Below are 24603 nucleotides of genomic sequence, written 5' to 3'. Positions count from 1 at the left end.
TAGAAAGATGTGACCCCTGACCCCATGGAACTCACTAGAAAGACACAGCCCCTGCCCCATGGAACTCACTAGAAAGATGCAGCCCCTGCCCCCGTGGAACTCACTAGAATGACGCAGCCACTGCCCCTGTGGAACTCACTAGAAACATGCAGTCACTGTCCCCGTTGAACTCACTAGAAAGACACAGCCCCTGCCCCCTTGGAACTCACCAGAAAGACGCAGCCGCTGCCTCCATGGAACTCACTAGAAAGACGCAGCTGCTGCCTCCATGGAACTCACTAGAAAGACGCAGCTGCTGCCTCCATGGAACTCATGGTCCAACAGACCAGCTGCATACTTTGTGTTACTATGCTATCTGTCCCGGGTGTTGGGGGCTGTGACAAATTCCCCAGTCCCTAACTTCTCTCCTGTGCCCCAGTGTCCTCAAGATCGCTCTGGGAAAAGGGAAGGATGCCACTCTTCTTCCGGAAGCGGAAACCCAGTGAGGAGGCTCGGAAACGCCTGGAGTACCAGATGTGTTTGGTGAGGGAAAGTGGGTTTCCTCTAACTCTATCCCAACTCCTCCTCGATCCCCAAGGAGTAGGCCTCTGCACTGCCCCCGACAAGCCACGCTCCCTCCCATCTGTCTCCCCTACCTGCAGAAGAAATAGCTGACTTAGATCCAACAGATGAGGCCCCCTGTCAAGGGTGCTTCTCCCCTGTAGACTGAGCGCACTGTCATTGCTTTTCAGTTCCTCATCCCTCTGGGCCTCAAGCTCCGGGAAAGCAGGCGTCATTGGTTCAGTGGACCGGTGGAACCAGATAGTGTCTATGGTCCTTTGCTGTTGCTTACGTGTATGTTCTTTGCCTGGCTTGTCCACTCTGCAAAGATGTTTTGTCTTAATACTTTTTAAAAATTCTTTTTATCCTTAGGCAAAAGAAGCTGGGGCAGATGACATTCTCGACATCTCTAAATGTGAGCTCTCAGAGGTAAACTGAGCATAGTGTTGGGCTGTGAATTGGATCTGTCCCATTTTCTTGGATCATGTGTCCTTAGGAAAGACAGAGGTGGACTAGGGCTTTAGAAAGGCCAGAAGCTCTAGTCACGAGATGTTTCCTTAGATTTTGTTCTTGTGCAAAAGAATTGAGATGGTACTTTGGCCTCAATATAACTTAGTCTCCAAGAGTCGAGGAGTCTAGGTAGAAAACGTACCCATAGACTCCTAGGTTGCTGGAAGGGCCTGGCATTCTCCAGCCCCTGAAGGGGTTCACAATGGGGACAGGGTGGGTGGGGCAGGGCAGTCTCCTGCCAGCTGACTGAGGGAAGGGCTGGTCACATCCCCTGCACCATTGCTCGCCAGCCTTGCCCCTGGGCTCAGCACTGCCACCTGCTGTGGCGTTTTGCCCTTGTTCACCTCCTGCCTGTCTGTTCCTCACATGAATGCCACTCAGAGAACAAGCTAAACACTGGCAGGAGGGGAGACACTTACTTTTCTTTATCTTATCTTAGATTCCATTTGGAGCTTTTGCAACATGCAAAGTTCTGCAGAAGAAGGTGAGCTGGAGCTTCATCTTTAGAGACTTGCTTATTGCATGTCTGCTTGTTTGAACCCACAAGGGACTTTGAGGAGCTGTCTCCCCAGCATAGACACCCCCTTTCTTTCTGCTTCTTACGCTTTTGGCCTGCAGCAGGTGATTTCACTGACAGGAGAGTAGGCTTTGGGGTTAGACCTTCCTGTGTCACATTCTGACTCTGACTTCTCTCACTGGCTTCATGACTTGGGCAACTTCCTTAAACTCGTACTTCTCCATTTCTTCACCTGTGAAATGAAGACATTCATAGTTCTCCTCCCTGAGGTACTGTGAGAATTAAATGAGTGATAGATAGATAGAGACAGAAATATACTGAGTGTAATGCCTGCCACATAGTAAAGGCTTATGAACCCCAGTGTTAATAATAATAGAAACTCACCCCTTTTATTCTGGTCACGCAGGGGAGATTCTGAGGGGAGTGAATGATATTTCAGCAGAGCATTGCAGCTTTGAGTGCAGATGGGTAGAAGCACTCTAAGTGAAGTATCTAAATGAGAATACGCAAAAGAAAAAAAAAAAAACCTTTCATGCTAATAGAGTAGTGAGCTCCTTGGCGCTGGAAATGTTTTGTTTTTTTTTTTTTTAAGACGGACACTCTGCTCCGTCACCCAGGCTGGAGTGCAGTAGCACAATCTCAGCTTACTGAAACCTCCACCTCCTGGGTTCAAGCGATTCTCCTGCCTCAGCCTCCTGAGTAGCTGGGATTACAGGTGCCCACCACCACACCCAACTAATTTTTGTATTTTTATTAGAGATGAGGTTTTGCCATGTTGGTCAGGCTGGTCTCGAACTCCTGACCTCAAGTGATCACCCACCTTGGCCTGTCAAAGTGCTGGGATTACAGGCGTGAGCCACCATCCCAAGTCTGTGCTGGAAGTGTTAGGCAGTGGTCAATGACTATGAAAAATAGGAGTAGATGACCTGGACTGAGCCCTGGCCCATGTGCCAGCTCCGGATGTTTTGCACATGAGCTTGTATTTAACATCATGGCAACCCTGGGAGGCAGGCACTTGATTATTCTCTTTTCCACGTGAAGATGCTGGTGCTGGGAGGGTTATGATCAGAATGGCTGCAGGGGGATCCCTTCTCAGAATGGAAGGAAGATTTAGACCTCTAAGGTCTCTTTCACCCTTGAAGATCCAGATTTTAAGAAAGGGCATCAGATTCCCCATTGGGAGAGTTCATGATCCTGACCCGCATCCCCTGCTCCTGTTGTGGTGTCTGGGAGAGCAAGATGGCGGGGCGTAGCAGGGCACTGGGCTGGCTCCCATGCCCTTAGCCTGCCCTGCCTGCTTCTCTTCCTCAGCCCAACATGGCCCCACATCTCTCCACACAGGTGCTGATCGTCCACACGAATCACCTCACTTCCCTGCTTCCCAAATCCTGCAGCCTCCTGAGTCTGGCAACCATCAAGGTACTGGGCCCTCCTCCCAGGCAGGTGGGGCTCTACATGGGGTTCCAGGCGGCAGCTGAGTGCCTGCTCCCTTTGGGCCGCCTCTTGTATGTCAGCGGGGACTAATCTACCTGTCAATCTGGGATTTGATCAGCATGGTTTATTGGATACTTCTGTGGGCTGTGTGTGGGATAGGGTGACAAAGATGACCAGCCACAGGCCCTGTCCCCAGGGAGTGTACATGCTAGGAGGAAAGCCAAATGACAAACTCATGGCGAGTCAGCTAGCAGAGGGCGAGGAAACTGACACTTCCAGGCAAGAAGGAAGAGGAGGGACGCCCAGGTGATCTGGAAGGACTCCCTGCTGACTGTGAGCTCCTCCCTGGACAGGCTGGGAGGCATTCACAAGATGTGGGCAGTGTGAGCCCAGGGTTGTTCTGTACAGACCTGAGCTTGGGAGAGTGGTATGCACCTTCAGAGGAGCCCTGCAGCACAGGCCCAATCTGTTACACTATATTGTTTAGGGAATAATGACAAGAGAAAAGCCTGTATGTGTTCACTACTGATGCTTTTTTTTTGTTTTTGTTTTTTGTTTTTTCTTTTTTTTTTGAGACGGAGTCTTGCTCTGTCGCCCGGGCTAGAGTGCAGTGGCCGGATCTCAGCTCACTGCAAGCTCCGCCTCCCGGGTTTATGCCATTCTCCTGCCTCAGCCTCCCGAGTAGCTGGGACTACAGGCACCCACCACCTCACCCGGCTAGTTTTTTTTTTTTTTTGTATTTTTTAGTAGAGATGGGGTTTCACTGTGTTAGCCAGGATGGTCTCGATCTCCTGACCTCGTGATCTGCCCGTCTCGGCCTCCCAAAGTGCTGGGATTACAGGCTTGAGCCACTGTGCCCGGCTGTTTTTGTTTTTTCTTAATAGTTTTGACCTGAGTTTGGTTGAATCCATAGATATGGAACCCATAGACGTGAAGAGTAGCTGTGTGTGCACATGTATAAATATTTCTCCAAGGCCTTTTTTTGTGCATTTTCCTTTTTAAAAAATTAGTGGTCAGTTGTAGTGGCTCACACCCATAATCCTAGCACTTTGGGAGGCTAAGACGGGTGGGTCACTTGAGGTCAGGAGTTTGAGACCAGCCTGGCCAACATGGCGTTCCATCTCTACTAAAAATACGAGAAATCCCAGCAGAGCATGGTGGCACATGCCTGTAATCCTAGCTACTTGGGAGGTTGAGGCACGAGAATCACTTGAACCCAGGAGGTGGAGGTTGCAGTGAGCTGAGATCGTGCCACTGCACTCCAGCCTGGGTGGCAGAGGGAGATTCTGTCTCAAGACAAATAAAATAAAATAAAATAAAATAGTAATTAGCAAGTACAGTTAAGCAAAGGGGGAAACATCTATAATTTTACACTGTGGAATATCACTATCAGTATTTTATCGCATATTTGAAAGTCTTTTTTCTATGCAAATATATATTTATACAATGGGGTGTTTCTTTTAACATATTAGTATCTAGGCATACTGTTTTATAGCATAGTTTTTCCATCAACAGTAAAAATAAACATGCATAAAATAAGAAAATAGCAAAATGGTTTGAGAAGGAAAATGAGGTGGGAATTATCCACACAGGGTGGGAAAGGAGGGGCAGCACTCTGTTTCTGCACTGGGGGTGTGAGGTGGCCCCAGCCCCTCCTCGCTGCTCTGGAACCCGGAGTCCAAGGGACTTTCTCACTTGGAGACTCACAGGGGTCTTCCTTCTGCAGGTTCTAGATCTCCACGATAATCAGCTGACAGCCCTTCCTGACGATCTGGGGCAGCTGACTGCCCTCCAGGTAAGGCTGCAGAAGCAGAAACCCACCTCAGATGGCCCTAGTGAGACCAGGCAGTCACTCAAGCCTGGAATGTTCTGGCTGGACTCCAGCCAGTGGAAACAGGCTGCACTCAGTGCCAGCTCCACCCTCCCCTTGGCTCTTTAGTTTTTGTTGTTGTTGTTGTTTTTGAGACAGTGTCTCACTGCATTGCCCAGGCTGGAGTGCAGTGCCACCATCTCAGCTCATTGCAACCTCTCTCTGCCAAGTTTAAGTGATTCTTCTGCCTCAGCCTCCCTAGTAGCTGGGATTACAGGAGTGTGCCATCACGCCCGGCTAGTTTTTGTATTTTTAGTAGAGATGATGTTTTGCTATGTTGGCCTGGCTGGTCTCGAACTCCTGACCTCAAGTGATCCACCCACTTTGGCCTCCCAAAGTGCTGGGATTATGGGTGTGAGCCACCACGCCTGACCAATTGCTACCACTTTGAGCCACAATAAATACCTTGATGTAGGACTTTTTGTATGTGTATTTTGTTTTCTCACTCTGTCACCCAGGCTGGAGTGCAGTGGCACCATCTCAACTCACTGCAACCTCTGCCTCCCGGGTTCAAGAGATTCTCCTGCCTCAGCCTCCTGAGTATCTGAAATTACAGGCACGCACCACCACACCTGGATAATTTTTGTATTTTCAGTAGAGATAGGTTTTCACCATGTTGGCCAGGCTGACCTCAAACTCCTGGCCTCAGGTGATCCACCCGCCTTGGCCTCCCAAAGTGCTGGAATTACAGGTGTGAGCCACTGCACCTGGCCAGTAGGTGTATTTTTATAGAATCGCTGCGTTCACTAATTTGGAGCTTTTGGATACCTGACAGTAACTCATAACATCCTTTGGTTCATCAAATATTCATCTTCTCATTATTTTTAATGGCTACTTAGCTTTCCCTTGCATCTTTTTTTTTTCCCCCCCGAGATGGAGTCTTGCTCTGTCACCAGGCTGGAGTGCAATGGCATGATCTTGGCTCACTGCAATCTTTACCTCCCGGGTTCAAGCAATTCCCCTGCCTCAGCCTCCTGAGTAGCTGGAATTATAGGCACATACCACCACGCCTAGCTAATTTTTTGTATTTTAGTAGAGACGGGGTTTCACCATGTTGGCCAGGATGGTCTTGATCTCCTGACCTCATGATCTACCCACCTCAGCCTCCCAAAGTGCTGGGATTACAGGCATTAGCCCAGCCCCTATTGCATCTATTTTTAATGGTTACTTAGTGTTTCATCCTGTTGGCCTCGGTCACCTCAAGGTGCTACCTTCTGGAGGGAGTACAGCTTTGGAATCCAATAAGCCCAGGTTCAGTCCCAGCACCACTACCAGCCTGAGGCCTTGGGTGGATCATACAGCCTTGGGGCAGCCAGGTTTCCTTTTCCTTAATGCGGGGGGAACTAGAGCCTCCTGTGCTGCCTCCCCAGATCCCAGAGTCTGTAGTCCTCTTTTCCCTCCCTCCCTAATGGTGGGACAGTTACTGAGCATTTTGTGGTCGGTATAAGTGCCGGAACCTCAGCCAGAAGCGGTTCAAGGCCTGGCTGTGCTGTCCTGAGCACATGACTTCACTACCCTGAGCTTCAGTTTTTTCCTATCTCCAGCAGAAACTTAAGAATTTCTGTCTTCCTCAAGGGCCGGCAGGGGGAGATAAGGGCTTGTGCGTGTAGCGCCTGGGTGCCCTGACCTGGCAGGGCGAGGGGTACAGGGGTCATCACTGTGGTCTGTGTGTGGGTTCTCACACAATCCCTCCCTTTTTAGTTTTTTTTTTTTTTTTTAAGATGGAGTATCGCTCTGTTGCCCAGGCCGGAGTGCAATGGCACCATCTCAGCTCACTGCAACCTCCGTCTCCTGGGTTCAAGCGATTCTCCTGCCTCAGCCTCCCGAGTAGCTGGGACTACAGGCGTGTGCCACCATGCCCAGCTAATTTTTGTATTTTCAATAGAGATGGGGTTTCACTATGTTGGCCAGGCTGATCTTGAACTCCTGACCTTGTGATCCACCTGCCTCCGCCTCCCAAAGTGCTGGGATTACAGGCATGAGCCACTGCGCCCGGCCACCTCTTCCTTTTTCTTAGGTCTTAAACGTGGAAAGGAATCAACTGATGCAGCTCCCGCGTTCCATTGGGAACCTGACCCAGCTCCAGACTCTCAATGTTAAAGGTAAGGACCAAGAAGCCGTGTCCGTGTGACCTTCCATCAGCTCTGGGCCATTCTGGCCGGGATCCACAGGCTGCCCCGCCCCGGAGCCATTGAGCGGGAAGGCAGCCAGTCTCCAGGGGTCGCTGTAAATGGACTGACTCCTGCTGGGTCAGCTGTCTCCATGGTAACCAGAGACAGGCTGTCGGGAGCATTCCTGTGGCTCCTCGGAGCCAGGGCTGTGTGGCTGCAGTAAGTTTCTGAGCAGCGCTTCTATCTCCAGCGACACAACAAGCCTCCTGAGGAGTCCACGGGGCAGGCTGAGGGCGGTGATACCATCCCCAGTTTACACATGAGGAAAACAAGGCCCAGGAAATCGAGTGTGACTCGCTCAAGAGCACCCAGTGGGATGGTGACAGAGCCAAGACTGCTGCATAGGTGCCTTACCCACAGGCGCGCTCTGCTCGCCACACCCACCTCTCTCTCCCTTCTCCTCACTGTCCTTAAGCACTTCCTGCACAGAGTGCCTCCATTTATCGACTGTAACATATGACTAATGAGAACAACAGTGGCACCCCATTGCTCAGTCATTACAGCGTGAGGGGCCGTGTGCAGAGGACCTCACACATCATCTACCTGAACCTACAATCTCCCCATGTTCTTATAAGGCTGGGTAGCAGTGTTGTCCCCATTTTCCAAGTGAGAAAACTGGCACAGGGAGGCAAAGCCAGTTGTCTAAAGTCTCGTGGCTAGTAATTGGTGGAGTGGGGACTTGAACTGGAACTCCACCTTCTTGATCCTATGAAACCTCAGGACCTAGGACCTGATGTGTGCCCCAGAGGCCAGAGTGGCTCCCAGTGGGCATCAGGCAGGAAGCTCGTGATGGAGATTTGGGGGTGTTGAGCTGTGCTATTGGGGTCTCCACAGACAACAAGCTGAAGGAGCTTCCAGACACCCTGGGGGAGCTTCGAAGCCTGCGTACCCTCAACATCAGTGGAAACGAGATCCAGAGGTTGCCGCAGATGCTGGCTCACGTTCGAACCCTGGAGGTAAATGGGAAGCTGTTTTTGCCTGGGGTGCTCTCTGGCCTGCCCACCTCCCCTCTCCCACATTACTGAGTGCCTGCCCTGATCTCACAGTGCCAGGATCACAGAGATCCCAAGGCATGGTCCTTGGAAGCTTGTAGAGAGGCCAACGTGAACATTTGTAATTATATGACTTTTGCTGCCATAATAGAGGCAGAAAAACATACATTAAGAAAGAAGAAGAAATAAAGCTGAATCCAGAAGAGCCTGACACTTTAAGAAAGTTGTTGGTGGGGGAACAACACACACTGAGGCCTGTCAGAGCGGGGTTGTGGGCAGAGCGTCAGGAAGAAAAGCTAATGAATGCTGGGCTTAATACCTGGGTGATGGGATGATCTGTGCAGCAAACCACCGTGGCACATGTTTACCTTTGTAACAAAACTGCACATCCTGCACATGTACCCCTGAACTTAAAAGTTGCAGGAGGAAAAAAAAAAAAAAGTTAAAAAAAAAAGTTGTGATATTCAAACCAGACCTTGAAGGAGGAATAAGATTTCTGGGCTGGGTGCCATGGCTCACGCCTGTAATCCCAGCACTTTGGGAGGCCAAAGTGGGTGGATCACTTGAGGTTAGGAGTTTGAGACCAGCCTAGCCAACGTGGTGAAACCCTGTCCCTACTAAAAATACAAAAAATTATCCAGGCATGGTGGTGTGCACCCGTAATCCCAGCTACTCGGGGAAGGCTGAGACAGGAGAATTGCTTGAACCCAGGAGGCGGCGATTGCAGTGAGCTGTGATTGCTCAGTTGCACTCCAGCCTGGGCAACAAAGCAAGACTTTGTCTCCAAAAAAAGAGAAAAAGATTCTGAGCAGACCTGGATAACAGGGGCAACCCAGGTGCAGGAGGCAGGTGGTGGGAAGCACAGGTTGTCTCAGGGAGGGGCGGGGAAGTGATGTGGTTGGAAGCTGCTAAGCCTGTGTGATACGGGGCCCAGAAAGCTGCAGGGGAGAGAAGTAGTTAGGGAGCCGTCAGGATGGGGTTTCAGAATTACCCAGGCCAGGGGAGTTCTACAGGCTAGAAGTCCAAGATCAAGGTGTTGGCAGGGCTGGTGACTTCTGAGGCCTCTCTCCTTGGCTCGGAGGTGCTGTCTTCCCTCCCTGTGTCTTCACCTCATCTTCCCTGTGTACATGTCCGTGTCCAAATGTCCTCCTCTTAGAAGCACACCAGTCATATTGGATTAGGGCCCAGCCTAATGATCCCCTTTTAACTTAATTACCTCCTTAAAGATGCTATCTCCACATACAGCCACATTCTGAGGGACGAGGATTAGGATTTCCACATAGGAACTTGGGAGGGGGACACAGTTCAGCCCATGACAGACACTGACAGGGCCGCTGCTCAGGGAAGGTGGCTCTCACAGTCGTGCCGATGAGGTGGCTCACCTTCATCTGGGGCTTTCTAAAACTGGGCATAACCTGGAATCATCATAGAACTCTTGTGAGGCAGATACTATTGTGCTACTTTGTAGATGAAGAAACTGAGGCACAGGCAGTTTAAGAAACTTGCGCAAGGGCCACGCAGTCACTGACAGCAGAGATGGTTGTAAACCAGGCCATCTGAAGCTGATGTCTGTGCTCCCCACCTCTGAACAACTCAGCTTCTGGAACAGGGACTTCTGCATTCATGGTGGCACGCAGTCTGGCCAGCATTCCGGAGTGGCCTGGAGTTGACCCACTCTCAGCCAGCCCAGCCTGCCGAGCAGAAGCTTCTGTGTCAGAGTGTGCGGGTGAGCACAGAGACAGCAGAGGAAGGACTGACCTCAGCAGCTGAGGCCCTCCTGCCTGAGGAAGGGCCGGCTGGGGAGACGGGCCAACGTGGCTTGTCCTCTCTGCTGCCCACTGGAACTTTCTGCAGTGATGGAAATGTTCAGTGACCGTGCTGTCTAGAGCAGCAGCCGCTGGCCATGTGTATCTATCGAGCACCTGGAATGTGGCTTGTGTGTACAGTCAGGAACTGATTTCGTTGAATTTTAATTAATTTCTGTTTAAATAGCCATGGGTCCTTAGTGGCTCCCATTTTAGACAACACAGCTCAGAGCACGTTCCCAATCCTGAAGCCATCCTCGACATCTAGTAGGAGTTCTAGATACTTCAAGTTTTTCTTCTTTGAGACAGGGCCTCATGCTGTCACCCAGGCTGAAGTGCAGTGACTCAGTCATAGTTCACTGCAGCCTCAAACTCCTGGACTCAAGAGATCCTCCTCCTCAGCCTCCCAAGAAATTGGAACCACAGGTGTACCCCATCACATTTGACTAATTTTTTTATTTTTCGTAGAGATGAGGTCCCACTATGTTGCCCAGGCTGGTCTCGAAGTCTTGGGCTCAAGCAATCTTCCGGCCTTGCCTCCCAAGTGGGTGGGATTACAGGCGTGAGCCACCGTACCCAACCTAGACACTTCATTTTATTTTGATTCCATAAAAAAAAATCTTTTGAGTTTCTTGGTGGCAACTCGGACAAACCTTCTTTTAGGGTGAGATAACCATTCTGAGTTCATGCTGTACTATGGGCAACATCTTCTTCAGGTGTCACCCACGCCGCCTACCAAACAGCTCACCGGGTCGGTAATACTGCCTGTTTGGCTATGAGGGGACCACAGCCCCAGGACACTAAGGGTCCTGATCAAGCAAACACACAGCCAGCATGCAGTGGGCCAGGATCTGAAGCCACAGCGGTGTCTGTGGCACAGCAGTGTCCACTCACTGCTCCTGCTGCCCACTATGAGAATCCTCTATAATCTGTGCAGCTAACATGGCCACCCTGGCTACTTGTAGCTACTGGGTCCTTGAAATGTAGTGACTGCAACCAACCATGGACCCAAACTTTAAATCAGATTTATTTTCAGTTAATTAAAATGTAACCGTAAATGGCCACACGTGGCTTGTAGCCAGCATCCTGGTATAGCCCAGAGTCCGTGCCCTTAAGCCACCTCGCTTTACTGATGGTGACTAAGAGCACCCACGTGGGGTTTATTTGCTTCCTGGTATGGGGGTTTCTGCTGTTGGGCCCTCAGCATCTGGGCGGTCAGTTCCTCTTCCCTGGGGCAGTCTCCCACTCCCCTGTGCAAAGCACATTCACTCAACACCCACCATGTGAGGGCTGGGCTGGCCAGGGCTGGGGCACCTGAGCCACCCTTCCCACCCAGCCACTTGTGCTACAGCAAAATCAGAGCTTCCCAGGCCTTCTCCTTTTCCAGAACTCCCCTGATACCCAGGCAGAGAGGATATCAGTGCCTGCCAGCACTTGGTGGGATCAGAGGGCCTATGGGAAGTCAGAGTTTGGCAGGGGGAGGTCTGGGTCCAACACAACTCATACCGTGGACGGAGCAGTTCTGTGGCTGTGAGCTGAGGCCCCTGCTTCCTGGGCTTCATAAACACGGAGGCATCTGCATGTGTGTGCAGATAAACTTTTGTCATTACAGAATTTAAAATTCATACTGTATATTGTAAAAAAAAAAAAAAAAAAAATGCAAATATTAAGAAACATTTCTGCCAGGCATAGTGGCTCAAGCTTGTAATCCTAACACTTTGGGAGGACGAGGTGGGTGGATCACTTGAGGTCAGGAGTTCAAGACCAGCCTGGCCAACATGGTGAAACCCCATCTCTACTAAAAATACAAAAATTAGCTGGGTGTGGTGGTGCATGCCTATGGTTCCAGCTGCTCAGGAGGCTGAGGCAGGAGAATTGCTTGAACCGGGACGGCAGAGGTTGTAGTGAGCCGAGATCACACCACTGCACTCCAGCCTGGGCCACAGAGCAAGACTTTGTTTCAAAAAATAATAATAGGCCGGGTGCAGTGGCTCAAGCCTGTAATCCCAGCACTTTGGGAGGCCGAGACGGGTGGATCACGAGGTCAGGAGATCGAGACCATCCTGGCTAACACGGTGAAACCCCGTCTCTACTAAAAAATACAAAAAGCTAGCTGGGCGAGGTGGCGGGCACCTGTAGTCCCAGCTACTCGGGAGGCTGAGGCAGGAGAATGGCGGGAACCCGGGAGGCGGAGCTTGCAGTGAGCTGAGATCCGGCCACTGCACTCCAGCCTGGGCAACAGAGCGAGACTCCGTCTCAAAAAATATATATATAATAATAATAATAATAATAATAATAGTAGCATTTCATGTAGTAAGTAACCCAGAATCTCCTTTTCGAGGAAACTACTTTGAGTTTGATATATATTCCTCGAATTTTTTTCTATAAAATATTAATGTGAAAGTGTATGAATGTATTATCTAACAAAGGAAGAATCATATATATATATATATGTATTTTTTTTTTTTTAATAGAGTTAGGGTCACACTATGTTGCCCAGGCTGGTCTCGAACTCCTGGGCTCAAGTGATCCTCCCACCTTGGCCTCCCAAAGTGCTGGGATTACAGGCATGAGCCACTGCACCCAGCCAGTGGAATCATAGGCTATATGCTGTCCTATAACTTCCTTTTCTTCACTCACTTATGTATTTATCCAAAGTGAACTGAGAGGCCGGGGGCATGACTCACACGTATAATTCCAGCACGTTGGGAGGCAGGCTAATTGCTTGGGTCCAAAACTTTGAGACCAGCCTGGGCAACATAGTAGGACCTTATCTCTACAAAAAATACAAGAGTTAGGCATGGTGCTGCGTGCATATAGTCCCAGCTACTCAGGAGGCTGAAGTGGGAGGATCGCTTAAACCTGGGGAGGTCGAGACTGCAGTGGTCGTGCCACTGCACTCCAGTCTGGGCGATGGGAGGGAGACCTTGTCTTAGAAAAATGTAAAAAAGTGCTTGCTTCTGTTGTAACCAAGCGAGTTATAGAGAAATGCCACACTTTGAGACAAATTAAGGAGTCCTTTATTAGCCAGCTACCAAGAGGCGGATAACGCTCAAACTTCTCTTGGCACCAAGGAAGGGGCTAGTTTTGTTTTTTTGTTTTTTTTTTTTTTTGAGACAGAGTCTCGCTCTGCCGCCCAGGTTGGAGTGCAGTGGCCAGATCTCAGCTCACTGCAAGCCCCGCCTCCCGGGTTCACGCCATTCTCCTGCCTCAGCCTCCCAAGTAGCTGGGACTACAGGCGCCCGCCACGTCACCCGGCTAGATTTTTGTATTTTTTAGTAGAGACGGGGTTTCACCGTGTTAGCCAGGATGGTCTCGATCTCCTGACCTCGTGATCCGCCCGTCTCGGCCTCCCAAAGTGCTGGGATTACAAGCTTGAGCCACCGCGCCCGGCCTAGTTTTGTTTTTATACCGTGGTCTAAACAGGGGAGGAGGGAGTTTAGCTGAAGCAATTTTTACAGAAGCAGAACTGGCAAAAAGTTAAAAAATTAATTGGTTACAAAAGCAGTTACAAAAAATCAACAGTTCCAGGCGCAGGGGCTTAAACTATCACAGAGAGATAAACGCCAGGGTTTTGTGTGTCATCCACCTCGCGGGTCTCCCCAGGAGCTGCTGGTGCAGCTTGCCTCTATATCTTATCAGTAAGTAAGTGCATTCCTGCATGTGCTTTGAGTCAGTTTACACTAGTTATGCCCTTGAGGGAGGGAGGTAAAAGGGGCTGCCAGTGAAGAAACTAAAATGGAGTCTGTCTGGCTCTCTCTCTGCTAGGAGAGAGTCACTCAGGTTAAAACAAGGTAGGGTATCACACTGCCTGCCTGCAGTCATCCCAGGCACTGGCAATGCAGCTGTAAGTAACAAGATAGCTCCGTCACCTCTGCTGTCAGGCCATGCCTGCTGGGTAAAGGCGACAGAGGACACACAGATTGATAAGGAAATCATGTGGTCTCTGGTTGCACCGGTAGTGAACTGCACTGTAAAGCGGGTTTCCCTTGTGTCTGCAGATGCTGAGCCTCGACGCCTCGGCCATGGTCTACCCACCGCGGGAGGTGTGTGGTGCCGGCACCGCGGCCATCCTGCAGTTCCTCTGCAAAGGTAAAGCCAGGCCACCGCCTCCTCCCCTCACTGAGGAACCATGACCCCCACGGCCACCCTGTGCCAGCCCAGGCTGGGGAACAGCAGAGACAGAAAGAAATGGCCACAGTGGCCGGGCGCGGTGGCTCAAGCCTGTAATCCCAGCACTTTGGGAGGCTGAGATGGGCAGACCACAAGGTCAGGAGATCGAGACCATCCTGGCTAACACAGTGAAACCCCGTCTCTATTAAAAAATACAAAAAACTAGCCGGGCATGGTGGCGGGTGCCTGTAGTCCCAGCTACTCGGGAGGCTGAGGCAGGAGAAAGACATAAACCCGGGAGGCGGAGCTTGCAGTGAGCTAAGATCCGACCACTGCACTCCAGCCTGGGCGACAGAGCAAGACTCCGTCTCAAAAAAAGGAAAGAAATGGCCACAGTGCCTACCTGTTTGGAGTTCGAGGTCTGGCAACGGAAGCTGGCAAAACAAGCGATTAGACAGGGAAAGAGTTACAGACTGGTTACAGGAGTACAGTGGCGCAGCTGATATATTTTGGGGCCATGGGGAAGGCCTATCTTTGAGAGTGTGGCTCCACTGACACGAGTCATGGTTAAGATTTAGAAAAAAGCAGAAAGCTGTTCTGCCAGCAGGTGCATATGGAAGGGCCTTGATGGGAAGTTTGACAGAGAGAGGGCCAGTGTAGCTGGAGTGAGGAAGCAGAGAGAAGAGAGATGGGGGAAGCCAAAGACCGTGCCCAGGCCCAGTGTCCAGTGGGAGAGCATGTAATCAGTCATTAGGCTGCAGGGAGGAGAAGGGATTGGAGGAGGAAAGAAAGAGTGCAGGACAGGACCAGTTAGGAGGCTGTCGGGTCATCCAGGAGAGAGACGCACAGCAGAAGGAGCTAAAACCCAGAGCCAGCACTGGCTGGAGGCGGGAGGAGAGCAGGATGCCCTGTCAGGCTGGAAGTTCTTAGTGGTTCTGGTCACCTGTGGGACTTTCAGAACGCAACCCAGACACACATGCACACATGCCTATGATAACCTGACTTATGGCCTTTGCAAAACAGTGGGGAAGGATGGTCTTTTCAATAGCTGATTCTGGATCAACTGGATGTCCCTGTGGAAAAAATGAACTTTAACCTCTTCCTTAAACAGGAGACAGGCAGTACTCATTATAAAAGATTGGTACAGTTGATTTAATTAAGGCTGGACATGGTGGCTTGCGCCTGTAATCCCAGCTCTATGGGAGGCCAAGGCAGGAGGATCTAGAGCCCAGGAGTTTGAGACCAGCTTAGGCAACATGGTGAAACCCTGTCTCTACAAAAAAAAATACAAAAATCAGCGAGGCGTGGTGGCATGTGCCTGTGTTTGCAGCTACTTGGGAGAGTGAGGTGGAAGGATCACTTCAGCCTGAGCTGTAATGATGCCACTGCACTCCAGCCTGGAGCAAGACTCCAACAGAGCGGTACCCTATCTCAAAAACAAAAACAAAAACAAACAAATTAAAAAATGGTTTAATTAAAACCAAAATTTCTCTTCCTCAAAAGATACCATTTAGGGAAAGAAAAGGAAAGCCATAAAGTTAGAGATGATATTTGCAATACATACATATCCAACAGAGGACTGGGATCTGGACTATAAACAGAAATCCTACAGATCCACGAGGAAGACATTAGCAAAAGACTTGACTAAGAATTTTTACAAGAGAATGTCCACACAGTGGCTCACACCTGTAATGCCAGCACTTTGGGAGGCTGAGGTGGGCAGATAACCTGAGGTCAGGAGTTTGAGACCAGCCTGGTCAACATGGTAAAACTCCGTCTCTACTAAAAATACAAAAACTAACTGGGCATGGTGGCAGGCACCTGTAATCCCAGCTACTTAGGAGGCTGAGGCAGGAGAATCACTTGAACCTGGGAGGTAGAGGTTGCAGTGAGCTGAGATTGTGCCACTGTGCTCCAATCTGGGTGACAGAGCAAAACTCCATCTCAAAAAGAAAAAAAAAAAGAGAGAGATGATATACAGATAAGGAACAGTATCTGAAAAAAGTGCACAACATCATCTTAGTCAATGGGAAAATGCAAATTAAAACTGCAGAGAGATACTTCAACACACCCACTAAAATGGCCAAAAGTTTTCAATGGAAAAAACAAACAAACTTCCTGCTGACAAGTCAACCAGAAATAAAAAACAAAAAATAGGCTGGGTGCGGTGGCTCACACCTGTAATCCCAGCACTTTGGGAGGCCGAGGCAGGTGGATCATGAGGTCAGGAGATCGAGACCATCCTGGCTAACACAGTGAAACCCCGTCTCTACTAAAAATACAAAAAAACTTAGCCAGGCATGGTGGTGGGCACCTGTAGTCCCAGCTACTCAGGAGGCTGAGGCAGGAGAATGTTGTGAACCCGGGAGGCGGAGCTTGCAGTAAGCCAAGATTGTGCCACTGCACTCCAGCCTGGGCGACAGAGTGAGACTCCATCTCAAAAAAATAAATAAAATAAAATGGCCAAAATTGACCTGGCAATACCAAGAATTAGCAAAGATGTGGGAGCAACAGGAACTTCCATATACTGCAGGTGGGAAGGTAAAGTGAAAATTGCCTTAAAAATTATTCTCAATATCTACTCAAGCTGAACATTCAAATATCCTATGGCCCATGAGTTCCATTCCTAGGTACATGCCTCTGTTAGTCTGTTCTCACACTGCTATGGAGAAATTCCCAATTTCTATGAAGAAATTCTTTATAAAGAAAAGAAGTTTAATTGACTCACAGTTTCACATGGCCGGGGAGGCCTCAGGAAACATAATCATGGTGGAAGGCACCTCTTTCCAGGGCAGCAGGAGAGAGAATGAGTGCCAAGTGAAGAGGGAATCCCCTTATAAAATCCTCAGATCTCGTGAGAACTCACCCACCGCCATGAGAATAGCATAGGGGGACTGCTCCATGATCTAATCACCTCCCTCGAGGTCCCGCCCCCAACACGTGGGGGTTAGAAGTCAGACATTTAGGCGGGGACACAGGGCCAGACTGTATCAATGCCCAACAGAGATGCATATGAATAAATGCCAAAAGCCATGTGCAAAAATGTTCCTAGCAGCACTATTTATACCAGTCCAAACTGGAAACAGCTTTAATGTCCATCAGGAGTAGAATGGATAACTAAACTTTTATACTCATGTGTGGATACCACACAGCAAGTGGAAAGAATGAGCCACTGCTCCTTCCAACAACCTAGATGAGTCTCACAAACAATGTGGAGTGCAAGGAGCCAGACACAAAGGAATACATGCTCATGTCAGTCACCACAAAGCTTTGAACCAGCACTGGTTCCTGGTCCTGAGAGTGTGTTCACCTTTAAACATTCATCAAGCTCTGCGTGAAGATTCTGTGCTCTCGGTTGGCCCAAAGGCGATGAGTTATCTCGATTGATTGCTCACAGTCAATTACAGATTTAAGTCCTTGTTCTACTCGTTCCCCTCTTCTCACCGCTGCACTTGACTAATCTTAAAAAAGAGAGAGAGAGAAAGATTTTGTGCTCTTTTCTTTATGTATGTTATATTTTACTTTAAAAGAAAGTGCAGGGGGGTGGCTACAGTCATAGCCACCAGCCCGCACATATGCAAATCAGAGTCTTCGAGCAACAGGTGATTCCAGTGTACACCCTGGCCAATGGCTGAGTTAGCTAGACCAAAGCCTTTATTTTCTTTAAAAGATTTTGGGGCTGAACAAGGTGGCTCACACCTGTAATCCCAACATTTTGGGAGGCCAAGGCGGGTGGATCGCTTGAGCCCAGGAGTTCAACATGTGCAACATGGCAAAACTTCATCTCTACAAAAAATGCAAAACTTAGCCCAGCTTGGTGGCACACCTGTAACGCCAGCTGCTCAGCAGGCTTAGGTGGGAGGATTGCTTGAGCCTAAGAAGCGGAGATTGCAGTGAGCCAAGATCGCGCCATTGCACTCCAGCCCAGGTGACAGAGAGACCTTGTGTTTAACGGAAAAAAAAAAAAAAAAAAGGATTTTGGGCCAGGCGTGGTGGTTCACGCCTGTAATCCCAGCATTTTGGGAGGCCGAGGCGGGTGGATCACCTGAGGTCGGGAGTTTCAGACCAGCCTGACCAACATGGTGAAACCCCGTCTCTACTGAAAATACAAAAACTAACTGAGCGTAGTGATGCACGCCTGTAATCTCAGCTACTCAGGAGGCTGAGGCAGGAGAATCACTTGAACCCGGGAGGTAAAGGTTGCAGTGAGCCAAGAATGCGCCATTGCACTCCAGCCTGGACAACAAAAGCAAAACTCTGTCTCAAAAAAAAAAAAAAGATTTTGACTGGGCACGGTGGCTCACGCCTGTAATCCCAGCACTTTGGGAGGCCCAGGCAGGTGGATCACTTGAGGTCAGGAGTTCCAGACCAGCGTGGCCAACATGAAACCCCGTCTCTACTAAAGACACAAAAATGCGCAGTGGTGGGCACCCATCGTCCCAGCTACTCACGAGGCTAAGGCAGGAGAATTGCTTGAACCCAGGAGGTGGAATTCAAGGGAGGTAGAATGAACGCCACTGCTCTCCAGCCTGGATGATAGAGTGAGACTCCTTCTCAAAAAAAAAAAGAAAAAATGAAATTATGCAATATTTAGATATATGCTAGTCATAAAGAATAAAGGAGTGAACGTATGTATACCTACTACACAGCTTGAGAAGTAATTTTTCTTTTTTCTTTGGTTTTTTTTTTTTTTTTTTTGAGATGGAGTCTCACTCTGTCACCCAGGCTGGAGTGCAGTGGCAAGATCTTGGCTCACTGCAGCCCCCGTCCCTCCGGGTTGAAGCGATTCTCCCTTCTCAGCCTTCTGAGTAGCTGGGATTACAGGCGCCTGCCACCACGCCTGGCTAATTTTTGTATTTTTAGTAGAGACAGGGTTTCGCCATGTTCACCAGGCTGGTCTCGTATTCTTGACCTAAGGTGATCCACCCGCCTCGACCTACCAAAGTGCTGGGATTACAGGCGTGAGCCACCACGCCCAGCAAGAAATAATTTTTTTTATTTTTTTATTTTTTGAGACAGAGTCTCGGTGTCACCCAGGCTGGAGTGCAGTGGCACAATCTTGGCTCACTGCAACCTCCGCCTCCCAAGTTCAAGCGATTCTCCTGCCTCAGCCTCCTGAGTAGCTGGGAATACAGGCGTGTACCACCACGCAGCTAATTTTTGTATTTTTAGTACAAAAATATTGTACTAAATGTTGGTCAGGCTGGTCTTGAACTCCTGACCTCGTGATCCACCTGCCTCAGCCTCCCAAAGTGCTGGGATTACAGGCGTGAGCCACCATGCCTGGCCAAGAAATAATTTTTCAATTTACCTAAACTATGTAGAAGTATATATATATATATAATTTGTTTTTTGACCTTTTTAAAAACATTAAAGAGGCTGGGTGTGGTGGCTCACGCCTGTAATCCCATAACTTTGGGAGACCAAGATGGGCGGATCTCCTGAGGTCAGGAGTTCGAGACCAGCCTGACCAACATGCCGAAATCCTGTCTCTACTAAAAATGCAAAATTAACTGGGCGTAGTAGTGCATGCCTATAATCCCACTACTTGGGAGGCTGAGGCAGGAGAATCGCTTGAACCCAGGAGACGGAGGTTACAGTGAGCAGAGATTGCACCACTGCACTCCAGCCCGGTGAGAGAGCAAGACTCCATCTCAAAAAATGAAAATAAATAAATAAAAATAAAAATAGACATTAAAGAAACCATGAAAGATATCATATGATGTGATTCTATGCCTTGCTTTTTTTTTCTCTCAAGAAAAGTCTTGGGTTTTTTCCGGTCTCATAATATGGTTTGAATATCCCCTTGAACTGGTCACAGGATTTCATGTGGTGGTGCCAGTAGCTTCGTAGCCATCCCTGTGGTGAACACGGAGGGCATTTCCAGTTTCCTGCTGTTCTGAACATTTGAACTGACACCTGTCTGTCACTGTGTGCACTTTCCCCTAGGGTGGGTGAGAGGGCATGAGCACCCTAGGGTGCCCTGGGAAGAGGTCCCACCTGTGTCCATCGCATGAGGAGTGGCTGGGAGGACCTTTCTCCCCCTTCACAACCTGCGTAACAAGCAGTATTATCTTAAAGACTCTGCTAATTGGACGGATAAGAAGAGAGCCCATTATTATTCTAATGTCACTTCCTTGATTCTGTGGATATTTTTCATATGTATTCTGCCCATTTTTAGCATTTCTTGTGACCTGACTGTATCCTTCCCATGAGGGGAAAATGATAACTTTGAGTACATCAAAACTTACAACGTGTTTACCCCGGAAGGACACCATCATCAAAGTTAGAAGACCAGTTATCACCTGGAAGAAGATAGTTACAACATATTATAGACCTAAGGTTATTAACTACAATATATAAAGAGCACCTACAAATCAACAGGAAAAAGACAGACAGCCAAATAGGAAGTGGGTCTAAGGTATGAACCCTTTGGAGTTTTACAGACAAAACAATACATGGCCAGAGAAAGAAAGCATCTTGCCCAAGGTCTCACATTCAGGGAATTATTGGTAGAGCTGGATCTAGGACCCAGGTTTTACTTCTTATCTCAGGCTTTTTCATCACCTCATTCTCACCTGGGTGGAAGGTGTAGCCAGTACCCATTGACTCACTCTGCTGACATTTACTGAGCCCCTGCCACATTCCAGGCCCAGGGCTAGGACCGGTGAAAACCACAGAGCGCCCAGCCTAGGGAAGAGGAGAGCAGTGGCTGAGTCAGGGCAGGGCCGGCTGCTCTGGCAGTGGGAGCGGGTGTCTCCGGGTACCTCAGCTGTCTCCTCCCTCCTGGTCAGCTTGTGTCTCCTCTCTTACAGAGTCAGGGCTGGAATACTACCCCCCTTCTCAGTACTTGCTGCCTGTTCTGGAGCAAGATGGAACCGAGAACTCTCGGGACAGCCCCGATGGGCCCACGGACAGATTCTCAAGGGAGGAATTAGAGTGGCAGGTAAGACAAGCCAGCCTGCTGCACGCATATGTATGTACGTGTGCGTCTGTGTGTGCGTGCGTGTGCGTGTGTGTGCATGTGCGTGTGCGTGCGTGTGCATGTGTGTGTGTTGAGGGAGCTGGGAATGGAAGGGGGCTGCATGGTTCAGAGCTGCAGCTCCCAGATTCCTCCATAGAACTAGAACTGGCCTCCCGACAAGTTGAACTGCTTTTTCAAGGCCTGCTGTGGCAGCCTCATCCCACCAGCTTGCCAAGCACAAGCTGTGCCCTGCTGCTGTCTGTTCCCTGAACTAACCACGATCCTTCCCTCTTCAGGACCTTTGAATAAGCAGCTCCCTCAGTCTGGAATCTCCTCACTCACTTGTCTTATCCTTCAGTTCTTTTTTTTTCTTCCCCCCTTTTTTTGAGACAGGGTCTTGCTCTGTCGCCCAGGCTGGAGTGCAGTGGTGCAATCATAGCTCACTGCAGCCTCAACCTCCCGGGCTCAAGTGATCCTCCCGCCTCAGACTCCCAAAGTGCTGGGATTATAGGCATGAGCCACCATGCTCAGCCTCCTTCAGTTCTCAGTTTAAACATTACATCCTCTGAGAAGCTCCAATCCAGGTCAGGTCTCCTGTTGTGTGTTCTCAGAGTGCCCTGCACAGTTCCTTGGTAGCACTTATCACAGTGCTAAATTGATGAGGAACTCTGGGAAATGATCCGTCTCATGTCTGTCTCCCGTGCTGGGTGAAGCTTTGTGAGAATAGGGATTGTATCTGCAGTATTCATTGCTATCTCTCAGCAAATACTTCTGAACCAAATGCCACTCACTGTCTGGAACACACACCCACCATGCTCTGGGTCTAGTGAAGGAGTCAGACAGACATGTGTGAGCACCAGTGACTGGCTGGCCCTGTCAGGTTCTGGCGATAAGCTAGCACAGGACGACATGGAGGATGAAGCTCAAAGGGTTTGCCACATTAGCCTGGGTGTACCCTCTGCCCCCATCCCCAAGGCTCACGATCCAGGGTCCTCTGCTGGATGGTAGATAGGGGAGGCCATCACCGGGCAGGAGTGCCAGCTGCCAGAAATTTGGCTTCATATCTTCCAGTGACTCTTAATCTCTGATTCCTAGATGCCACCCTTTCCCATTTTCCACTGCTGCTGGGAATGCTTTTGGGATTTTATTATTATTATTTTATAGTTCAACAAGAATTAGAGAGGGAGGAGAAGGCTGTATGGGAAAATTGTGCCAGTTCACATTCTCAGAAAATATTTGCAACATAGTCACTTGCTAAAGGATTCATAGATTGAACGTAGAAAGAACTCTTTCCAATCAGTAAGAAGAAAACCATCCCAATAGAAAAAATATTGGAAGGCCAAGGCAGGTGTATCACTTGAGGCCAGGAGTTTGAGACCAGCTTGGTCAATGTAGTAAAACCCTGTCTCTACTGAAAATGCAAAACTTAGCCAGGCATGGTGGCGTGCACATGTAATCGCAGCTACTCGGGAGGCTGAGGCACAAGCATCACTTGAATTCAGGAGGCAGCAGTTGAAGTGAGCCGAGATTGCGCCACTGCACTCCAGCCTGTCCAGGTGACAGAGTGAGACTCCATCTCAACAAACAAACATTTAAAAATGCCAACTTTGCTGGTAATCAGGGGAGAGGCATGTAAGTTAAAACAACATTGAAATACCATTTCCTTCCTCGAGATTGGCACACATTTTGACATGACAATTTCTGTTGGCCAGAGTGTGGGAAACAGGTGTCCTCATAAACTGCTCTTGGGAGTGAAAATTGATATCACTACTTTGGAGGATAATTTGACAGTAGATGTCAAAAAAAAATTTTTTTTTCTCACTTTGTTGCCCAGGCTGGAGTGCAGTGGTGCAATCTCGGCTCACTGCAACCTCCACCTCCCGGGTTCAAGCGATTCTCCTGCTTCAGCCTCCCAAGTAGCCTCCTGCACCACCATGCCTGGCTAATTTTGTATTTTTAGTAGAGATGGGGTTTCACCATGTTGGCCAGGCTGGTCACAAACTCCTGACCTCAAGTGATCTGCCCACCTTGGCCTCCCAAAGTGCTGGGATTACAGGTGTGAACCACCACACCCTCCAGATGTCAAAAATTTTCATGGGCACAGCCCGTGATCCAGAAGTTCTGCTTCTCAATGTATACCCAAGAGAAATGCTTACACGAGGAGACTTGCAGGAGTGTTTGTTGCAGCCTTATTTGTAGTATTGGATGCCCCCCAAATGTTTGTCGGTGGGAAGGGGCTGCCCCTGGGTCATGTGCACACCATGAGATGGAGCATTTGAGCCTCGGCTCGCCGGGATGCATGGATTAGTGAAAAGGGCAGATTGCAGAACAGGATGGGCTAGTCTATTTCCATTCTTACGTTTAAAAAGAAAACTCAATCAACACCAGCCTGGGCAATGTGGCGAGACCCTGTCTCTACAAAAAATACAAAAAAATTAGCCAGGCATGGTGGCACGTGCCTGTGGCCTCAGCTACTAGGGAGGCTAAGGTGGGAGGATGGCTTAAGCCCAGGAGGTTGGAGTTTGCAGTGAGCCAAGATTACGCCACTGCACCCCACCCTGGGTAACAGAGCTAGACTCTGTCTCAAAAAAGAAAAAGAAAACTCAAAACAAAAAAAGGAAGCAGATAGGTAGTTGCCAGTGGCTGGAGTGGGAAGAGGATTTGATGAGGAAGTGGCTTGAGGGAATTTTCGAGGATGATAGAATTGTTTTCTTTTTTCTTTTTGAGACAATCTCACTCTGTGGCCCAGGCTGGAGTGCAGTGGCATGACCTCAGCTCACTGCAACCTCTGCCTCTCAGGTTCAAGCGATTCTCCTGCCTTAACCTCCCGAGTAGCTTGGATTACAAGCACCCGCCACCACGCCTGGATAAGTTTTGCATTTTGTTAGTAGAGATGGGGTTTCACCATGCTGGCCAGTCTGGTCTCTATTAAAAATACAAAAAATCAGCCAGGTGTGATGGTGGGTGCCTGTTTTCCCAGCTACTCAGGAGGCTGAGGCAGGAGAATTGCTTGAACCCGGGAGGTGGAGGTTGCAGTGAGCCAAGATTGTGCCACTGCACTCCAGCCTGGGCAACAAGAGCGAAACTCCGTCTCAAAAAAAAAAAAGCCTAACTCTTGTGTATGTATGTATTGATGTTTAATTACATCAATAATTAATTAAACATCAATAATAGAATTGCTCCTTATAATAAATGTTGCTCCAACAATATACCTGCTCCTTATAATAAATTTAAACAATACAGACAATTACAAACCAAGTGAATGTCAGCCCTTCCACCCTGCACTCCCGTTGCCTGGAGGTAGTCATCGTTGACTGATTAATGACTGTCCTTCCTGACCTTTGACTCAATACATACACACATATGCTGAAAGTTGAGTTTTCTTGATGATGTTTTTGCAAAAGTAGAATCGTGCTACACACAGGTGAGGGATCACACACATTCACCCCATTGGCAGTTGTGTAATAGTCCACTATATGGATGCAGCATGACTTACGGACAGACGCTGATAGATGTGTGAGTTATTTCCAGTGTTTTTGCTCTTTTGAATAATTCTACATGAAGTTGTCCCCACACCTTTGTGCATTGTGAATATTTTGGTGGACTGAAACCGGGTGCTGTAGGTGTGTTACGCAGACATCCATGGGCATCAGATATCCCATTTCCTGCTCTGTTCTTCAGACCACC

General features: G+C 49.0%; 1 protein-coding gene across 3 annotated transcripts in view; it reads left to right on the top strand.

Annotated features, from left to right (window-relative positions):
* The window catches only part of LRSAM1 (leucine rich repeat and sterile alpha motif containing 1), a 54735-nt gene that overhangs the window by 3118 nt on the left and 27014 nt on the right, over positions 1-24603 (top strand). For all 3 annotated transcript variants that reach the window (XR_002732583.1, XM_023217098.2, XM_023217095.2), the window contains exons 3-11: positions 419-522; positions 913-969; positions 1490-1534; positions 2909-2986; positions 4728-4796; positions 6889-6973; positions 7877-7998; positions 13841-13931; positions 20768-20898. Coding sequence is in view for 2 of the 3 variants with exons in the window: in XM_023217098.2 (XP_023072866.1) it covers positions 451-522; positions 913-969; positions 1490-1534; positions 2909-2986; positions 4728-4796; positions 6889-6973; positions 7877-7998; positions 13841-13931; positions 20768-20898 (750 nt within the window). In the remaining variant the exon portion in view is untranslated. The remainder of the gene's footprint in view (positions 1-418; positions 523-912; positions 970-1489; positions 1535-2908; positions 2987-4727; positions 4797-6888; positions 6974-7876; positions 7999-13840; positions 13932-20767; positions 20899-24603) is intronic.

This window comes from Piliocolobus tephrosceles, chromosome 14, assembly GCF_002776525.5.
Source record: "Piliocolobus tephrosceles isolate RC106 chromosome 14, ASM277652v3, whole genome shotgun sequence".
NCBI classification, from domain to species: domain Eukaryota; kingdom Metazoa; phylum Chordata; class Mammalia; order Primates; family Cercopithecidae; genus Piliocolobus; species Piliocolobus tephrosceles.
Note: the sequence above shows the minus strand (reverse complement) of the source record. Positions and strands in the feature narration are given on the sequence as shown.